This window comes from Sprattus sprattus, assembly GCF_963457725.1.
Source record: "Sprattus sprattus genome assembly, chromosome: 12".
Classification (NCBI taxonomy): domain Eukaryota; kingdom Metazoa; phylum Chordata; class Actinopteri; order Clupeiformes; family Clupeidae; genus Sprattus; species Sprattus sprattus.
Window position 1 is genome coordinate 11,370,821 of NC_137910.1, and position 8,859 is coordinate 11,379,679.

An 8,859-nucleotide genomic window follows, 5' to 3' on the forward strand; every position below is an offset into this window, starting at 1 on the left:
AGGGAGAGGAGGCTGTGGTCTGAGCAAACCCCCACCCACCCCTCCTCCATCCACCCAGCTGCTGTCCTCCAATGTCCCAGAGGAAGGGTGTGCCAAGCCTGGGGAGGAGACCGTTGACTGTCACCTCGAGTGTCACCCACACCAACCTCCCTCCAGAAGCCCCCCTTGGTCACTTCCTGCTCTGACCACCCCCTGCACCCCCAGCCCCCCCACCCCCACCCATCCTCCTGCAGGGTCAGCTGACCATGAAGGAGGTGGGCCAGTGGTCGGAGGAGGATGTGATTGATTGGCTGACGGAGGAGGGCATGCAGGAGTACTCGGAGGCCTTCCAGCAGCTGGACGGTCCGAGCCTCTTGCGCCTCTCTGAGAAGGACTTCCGCGGCCCGCCCCTCTCGCTGGTCTCCGGGGACAACGGCCGGCAGCTGCTGGATCGCCTGGAGACGCTGCGCATCGCCCACCACATGGAGGCGCACAAGGACATCCATCATCACCACGGCAAGAGTCACCACGCCAACGGTCATGCCCTTGGCAACGGCACGGCGAAGCTGCACCACAACGGCATGCCAAAGAACGGTTTCCATTCGGACCAGGTGCACATCAAGATCCCGCTGCCGGCGCCGGCGCCTGAGCGCTTCCCGGCCGAGTGGAGCAAGACTGGCACGGCCTTCCTGTACGCCGTCTGCTGCTTCCTCACCACCAGTGTGGTCATCTCGGTGGTGCATGAACGTGTCCCGCCCAAGGAGATCTCACCGCCGCTGCCCGACAAGTTCTTCGACTTTTTTGGTCGTGTGGAGTGGGCCTTCTCCATCTGCGAGGTCAACGGCATGCTCCTAGTGTTCCTCTGGCTCATGCAGTGGATGCTGCTCAAACACAGGTGAGTCTCTCTCTCTCTCAAACACACACACAAACACACACACACACACACACACACACACTAAACGGCATGCTTCTAGTGTTCCTCTGGCTCATGCAGTGGATGCTGCTCAAACACAGGTGAGTCTCTCTCTCTCTCTCAAACACACACACACACACAAACACACACACACACACACACACTAAACGGCAGGCTCCTAGTGTTCCTCTGGCTCATGCAGTGGATGCTGCTCAAACACAGGTGAGTCTCTCTCTCAGAGACACACACACACACACACACACACACACACACACACACACACATTTTCTCCAAGTACATCACTTAAAGACCTTTGTCACTGACTTTAAACAACAACCACCGTGACCAAGCATTTACTGCGGGTGCCAAGACACACCTAATAAGAACCTCATAAAATGGATCAGTTATTAAAGTAAAAACTACAAGGTGAAGAAACACAGGTCACACACAGAGATATTCACAAGTTCTCTTGCGTCAACACACGCCTTGTGTCAACAGGTGTCTTTGGATCTCAAAGTGACTGGAGGCCTCTGACATTTATTAACATTAATTTTGTGTGTGTGTGTGTGTGTGTGTGTGTGTGTGCTCTTCCTACCTCCAGGTCCATTGTGGGTCGTCGTTTTTTTTTCATCGTGGGCACACTCTATCTGTACAGGTGTGTCACGATGTACATCACCACCCTCCCGGTGCCTGGCATGCACTTCAGATGCGCACCAAAGGTAAGCCTGCCTTCTCCCTCCTCCCCTATCACTACTCAGAAAACACATATCAATCTCCTCAGAAGCCTGCTCAGTGTGTGTCTGTTGACAACATAGGCTTGTGAGCACTAGAGACCCAGAAAACCTGCTGCTAATGTGGGTTAAATCAGCTAGTTAACCCGCTGCTAATGTGGGCTAAATCCGCTAGTTAACTCACTTCTAATGTGGGCTAAATCAGCTAGTTTACCCGCTGCTAATGTGGGCTAGATCAGCTAGTTAACCCGCTGCTAATGTGGGCTAAATCAGCTAGTTAACCCGCTGCTAATGTGGGCTAAATCAGCTAGTTAACCCGCTGCTAATGTGGGCTAAATCAGCTAGTTAACGCTACTGCAAGCCCTCCTATCAGGTAGAAGCCCCCACTTCTGGGGTCACATGTCTCTCTCTCTCTTGCTCTCTCGCTTTCTCTCTCTCCTCTCTCTCTCGGTCTCTCTGGTTACAGCACCCTGTCAATCAGCTTTGCACTGGCTTACATCAGCAACATTACACAATAGTGACATCGGTCTACTTCAGCCTCTGTAAACATGTTTATGTTTGGCATGGCATGGCTGAGTTTCCGATTTAGGAGCTGAAGGAACTGTGGTTAAAGGCAGAGCCACATGACCGAGTCTGTGTGTCCACTGAGTCACTCTGACCTTTGAGAGAGTTTGGTTGACATCTTAGAGGGAGTAAGTCGGTTACTGTCAGCAGGTCTGATCTACCGACGGCATGAGTGGGAGAACAGGAGACAGATGGAGATCATCATCAGTAGGATGATGGGTTTCATTTCACGAGAAATCGAGGATAAATTGTAAATTTCAAACACCAACTGGGAAGTGTGCGTGGAGATGTAGTATTGTTATGAGTCACAGGGGGAGTCACACTTCTGCTGTTTGGGAAAGAGGCTTAACATGAGTGCGTGTCATGCTCATGAACACAGGGGAATTAGATCAGGACCTGTCCTGATGTCAACATTTCCAAAAGTCCCCTTTTATCATAGAGATTATATCAATCCCTTTGCCCCTGATTGGAGTAAGACACTATCCTCAAATGGACCAGCACTGGGGCCGTGTCTTCCCAACAAACTGTTTTCTTCTCCATCTTAATCGCAGGGTTTTCCCATATATAGGAGTAACCTTGTTTATATTGAGACAGGCTCAAACATGTTATGGACTTTGTTCCAATCTTCCTGTTAGTGTTGAAGTATTGGATTTTTATCTCCTTCTGGATAGGACTGTGATGGTTTTTGCGACGGTTTTTGAGAGCATTTTAAAATCTGGATATAAAACGTAAACCGTTTTTATAAATCCTCTCCCAAAGCCGAAAGCCTGCAGAGTGTACATCAGATATCCCCACTCAACTCTTATCAAAAGCTTTTCATATTAACTTTTAAATTAGTTTTTGGAGTATTTTGAAGAGGCCTCTCTTGGTAATGTTGTGGCAACACTGTGAACACTCCTCTAATCAAGTTGGAAGACAGTTTAACTTAATTGGCCAAAACTCTGAATGACTTTAATTACATTATCTTCCAAATGTAAATATTAGTCACTGCTGGTTGGGAACTGTGGTGTTTTTATTAAGGTTTGTAGATTAGCGGCACTCTCTTCCCAACTTGTTTTAAACGGTTGAATTATGTTTAATTGGTTAGCATGTTTGGTTCAGTTGCTAAAATGACTTGCTTGTTTTGCCTGCAGAGGTTTAATGTTTAAGGTTGGACTCTGGCTAAGAGCAATGGTTTCAAATGTGTGTTTTCGAAAACTGGATGAAGAATGGGATAATAAATGGGAAGCTGGGGTCAAAACAGTGAATGGGAGCCTAACTGTATGTGAGTCAAACACTGGCTAAATAAATTATAGATAATAATAGATAAATAATAGATACAGTGCAGCCACAGACGGCACGGCTTTTGAATCAGACTTCCACAGATGGGGAACGTATTAGTGTAAGGTGCAATCCCTGTCAGGCATACAAGCTAGATCATCACTTAAAAATGTCCCGGAAAATGATATCCAGAAAAGAGTAAGACCCCGTTTGTAACATCTTATTTTCCTTATTGCCTTATTGAAGCTCTTTAATTCTCGACTGGCCAGTTTTTCAGAGAGCCCGTGTGTGAAATGATCATACCCCTCATGTACGCCTTTGAAGCTTCCAACACCGTCCCCAGTCACTCCTCTGAGCCAATATTTGGATCAAAGCAATCCTTAAGATAGCCATAGCAATATTTAATGTGGGGTCCTCAAGATAGCCATAGCAATATTAAATGTGGGCTCCTGAAGCAGCGATGCGTTAAGTCTCCACCTAGTTCCCCTTGACCTGATCAGCATGATCAGACAAAGCCATCACCCCAATCTTACAGTCAGCCACTACCTCAATCATACCTCTAAAGACCAGGAAATGATCTATCCTTGAGTATGATTTACGTGGGAAAAAGTATACTCCTTTTCTTGGGGATTGACTTATCTCCATATGTCTCCCTGACCAAAGTCTTTCATTATCAACTGTTTATCTAATCTATACCTTGGCATGGTTTTATGATATGTTGTTGAGACTCAATGGACATCCTGCACCTGGTTAAAGTCCCATTCCATATGTTAACTTTTACTCCATCAATGGTGGTCTGTATACATATCATCTTGTCCTCGTCCCCATTCATCTCACTAGTAAATTGAATTTTGAAACACCTGCCAAACCGAGTGGCATTTAAGTGAGTCTCTTGAATTAGAGCTGTTTCAACTTTAGGGATTTCACAACCACTTCTTCCTTTAAAAAAGGGTTCTGGGTTACGTGAATATTTCATGTAATCATCTTTATACATTAAGCCATTAGACTACAAACTTTTGTGTATAATTCAGCCGTGAGTGTGCCTACATGAGAGCACTCACCCCTTTGACACATATCCTGTGCTGTGAGTATCACATAAACCCCTACCCTACCCTAACCAAACTATAACAAACGACAGGAACACTAGAAATGGACCCCTTGTGCCACTTCCCCGTCCCCTCACACCATGAAACACAATCAGAAATCTTCCTCTCTTACATACATGTCGTAAATCTACACTACCAAATCTACACTACCAAACATCCGACTCCATCATAATTAGGATCCTTCCATGGGCCCAAACATCCAACACTAAAGTAACTAAGTTCCGTCCGTGGGCCCAACACCATAGACAAAGTTGTTCACCCTGGTCCCATCCCATTGCAGGGTTGATCAGGTGTCTCTAAATAGAGCCACTTCCTCCAATGCCTTCAACAGCACAGCCTGCAGTTAGGGGAAACCCAGGTGGTGCCATATCTGGTATGGGTTGCAGTTCCTCTTAATTTGACCTTGGTGAAGCGCCACTCCGCATGCTAGCATAGCTTTTGCCTTTTTTGAGTCAGTTCTTGCAGCTGTCATTGTGTGTGTGTGTGTGTGTGTGTGTGTGTGTGTGTGTGTGTGTGTGTGTGTGTGTGTGTTTCAGCTCTCTGGCAGGTGGGAGGCTCAGATCCACAGGATAATGAAGATGATTGCTGGCGGAGGGTTGACAATCACAGGATCCCACTCTATGTGTGGAGACTACCTGTACAGCGGTCACACCGTGATGCTCACACTAACTTATCTCTTCATTAAAGAGTGTAAGTAGTAGCACACACACACACACACACACACACACACACACACACACACACACACACACACACACACACACACACACACACACACACTCATATATTTTCGTCGCTGCCTTGTTCCCTTAGTTACTCACACCGTCACACTGAGGTGTCAATTTTTGTCCCTTCTGGTTCAGGGAATGTATTAATGAGCAAATCCAGATGGTTGACTCAGATCACAGCGGAGGGATTTTGCATTTACAGCCAAGTTATGTTCATAGCCTGATTTAAAGCGCCCTCCCAATCTGCACTCACACTTCACACGTCAAATACCATAAATAGCAATAGTGACACCTGGTGGTGACTGATCATACTCCTCCTTCTACATTAATTTGGTCCAGCAGACTCAAACTGGTCCAGTTACACTATGTTTCTGCTTCGCCCAGTCATTGCCTTCACAGCTAATGAAATGTTTAAGCTTTATGTATAAAACACACACACACACACACACACACACACACACACACAGGTAGTTACACGAGCAGAAAACACTTCTCACTTCCTTCATGATTGACTGAAAATACTCACAGCTCACTTCCTCTATGCTATGCTATAGTAAGCATTTGTGATTTTGGTTATTTGTTAGCAACTATGTTTTCAGACACACCATCGATCATGTCTCTTATTTGTGTGTTTTGAATCTCTACTCTCTTCCTAACAGACTCTCCAAAGAGGTTCTGGGTGTATCACTGGGTCTGCTGGACTCTGAGTGCGGTGGGGGTCTTCTGCATCTTACTGGCCCATGATCACTACACTGTAGACGTGGTGGTTGCCTACTTCATCACCACACGCCTCTTCTGGTGGTATCACACACTAGCCAATCAGCCGGTGAGTTTGTCTTGCCATGCCAAACATGCCTAAGCAATCAGATTAAATTAGTGTGTTTCCTTGCAAAACACTTTGGTATCCTTACTGACTGTGTGTGTGTGTGTGTGTGTGTGTGTGTGTGTGTGTGTGTGTGTGTGTGTGTGTGTGTGTGTTACTGAAATGAAATACATTAAAGTCCAATTATTCTACTTAGGTCTCTAATTAGGTTGAAATAAAATGAGGTCTACAGAGCACCCTCTGATTGATTGCTTATTATGAAAAGCATCAGCAGTATAGCCCATCTAAATTAATAGCCCGGGTATGCAGTACATTAATGAGCTGCATGAGGGTTCACTATCAGACACCAGGGTGAGGTGCATGAGGGTTCAGTATCAGGGTGAGGTGCACGAGGGTTCACTATCAGCGTTCACTATCAGACACCAGGGTGAGGTGCATGAGGGTTCACTATCAGACACCAGGGTGAGGTGCATGAGGGTTCAGTATCAGGGTGAGGTGCACGAGGGTTCACTATCAGCGTTCACTATCAGACACTAGGGTGAGGTGCATGAGGGTTCACTATCAGACACCAGGGTGATGTGCCAGGGGTTCACTATCAGGGTTCACTATCAGACACTAGGGTGAGGTGCATGAGGGTTCATCCATGAATGCAGGTCGGAGTAGTGGTGGCGGGATGGTTGGATTAAATTACTTTCCTGTTGTTGTGCTGCAGGTTCTGAAAGAGAGCTCCCAAGGAAACCTCTTCTCCCGGGTCTGGTGGTACCGTCTGTTCCAGCACTTTGAGCACAACGTCCAGGGCACTGTCCCGAAGAGCTATCAGCTACCGCTGCCAGGGCGCATATTACCGTGGGTAACGGTGAAATACAGCAAACTGGAAACGCTGTGACCCAGGTCATGTGAAAGGAGTGGAACAGTGTGGGACTCCACGGTGCGAGAGGCCATAGTAAACTCCTCCTCATTAGACTACATACCTGCAAAATGGCTCAGCACTGTGATCTACTGTTATTTGTATTGACATTACCTTGTATTTGATTTATTGGAAGATATTGTAATTGACTGGACTAACATGTGTATCCCGAACAGTACTTAAGATGACTGGAGTTGGAAAGCCTCAACCCGCTATTCCTCAAAATGGAGCTTTAGCATTTCAGAAATGCAATTTTTTTTTTTTTAAACTTTGACAGTTTATGAGTAAATCCTTTAAACTTTGATTCTGTGCTTAGAATCATGGTTGTATCCATTACAGTAAAGGAACAAGTACAATTATATAACTTTTAAAGGTGAGTTCTCTCTTAAACTGTTAAACAGTCTCAAACTCTTATAGAAGCAGATTTGTTTTGTTTTATACATCTGTAGACATGCCCTCTTTTGTACATGTACAATCTTTACAAATGCGGCAAGGGTTCAAAACAGTTTTTTCTGTTTCTCTATATCTCACAGGTCTATTTTTCAAAACAATGTTCAATATCTTTATTTCTTTTTTTTCTTTCCTTTTTTTTTTTACCTTTTCGTAATGAGTGCTGAATGCTGGATAATCTTAAAATGATGTGATCTGTTTAGTGTTCAATCAGTGCCTTTATAATTACGATTGTAATATGTGTGTGTAACTTCGACAACACACAAATGTCCTGTGCGTGTGCGTGTGCGTGTGTGTGTGAGTGTGAGTGTGAGAGAGAGCTCCAGTTTAGACTTAACAAACAGCAGAGTGACCGTAATGTTGCCAGCAGCCCTCTTGCCAAACTAGTGTAAGTATATTAGCCATGCATGAGAGGTAGGATTAACGGGTCACTCTCATGATTTCCCCCCCCCCCCCCCCCCAACCAAAACTAATTGCTTGAAAAATAATGTGAGATCAGATTGAATGAGATTAGATTGAATGTCCGAACTGCTTCATTGATTTGCATTTGTACTCATTAAGCCTGTGGGTCGATATGTTTGGAGGAGGTCCCATTAGCACCTGTGGAGCTCTGCCCATCAGTGTGCTCCTCACAGGAGAGACTGCCAACATCACCCAGAGCTGCAGTTCAAACACTCATCAGTGTGCTCCTCATAGGAGAGACTGCCAACATTACCCAGAGCTGCAGTTCAAACACTCATCAGTGTGCTCCTCATAGGAGAGACTGCCAACATTACCCAGAGCTGCAGTTCAAACACTGTGGGTGTGTGGCTCTTGGACTTTGGACTTTGGACTGTTGTTGGTATTACACTTACCACCGCAGCACTACACTCCTGCTAGTGAAGAATGTCTAGCAGCGCAGCCATTCCTCTCTCGCTGGCACACAGGGTTTTTTTTTTTTAAGGAAGTAAGGAATGGTGTTAGATTTGTTCTGTTGTTGTGGAGGTCCCTTTCCTTAATTTAACTGGTTGCAACTTATTTTGGTGTAATGGAGCCAAACTGAAATTGTTTGTTTTTATTATTTTTGTTTTCTGTTCTTCTGTTCATCTTCTTCTTTCCCCCTTTATTTTCCTTTTGAAGAAAAAAAACAAAGATCGTTATGCACATGCCCTGCTGAACTGGAATTGCAAAGACACGGGACTGCAAGTGTCCCGTTTCTCCCTGATTGTACCTGCTCTGCATGGCAGATGCTCAGTGGTCAGAGCACAGTAACGTTCTGATGGGACCTCTTCTTGCAGAATGCTACACGTTTAACTTGGGTGACTGAAAACAATGTCACCTCCCCTGTCTTCTTGAAGAGAATGGGCCATATTTTGACGGTAGCAATATGACCTGATGGCTATGGCTAAATCCTACTTC

The 8,859-nt window shown here is 45.5% G+C and overlaps 1 protein-coding gene across 1 annotated transcript; it reads left to right on the plus strand.

The window, feature by feature from the left end:
* Positions 1–245: 245 nt before the first annotated feature.
* sgms1a (sphingomyelin synthase 1a) lies at positions 246–8,412 on the plus strand (the record flags this gene model as incomplete). Its single annotated transcript, XM_080848342.1, has 5 exons — positions 246–874; positions 1,494–1,611; positions 5,090–5,243; positions 5,941–6,107; positions 6,817–8,412. 5 exons carry the CDS (start codon positions 246–248, stop codon positions 6,988–6,990), a joined length of 1,242 nt encoding a protein of 413 aa, XP_080704468.1. The 3' UTR covers positions 6,991–8,412.
* Between the last annotated feature and the right edge of the window lie 447 nt (positions 8,413–8,859).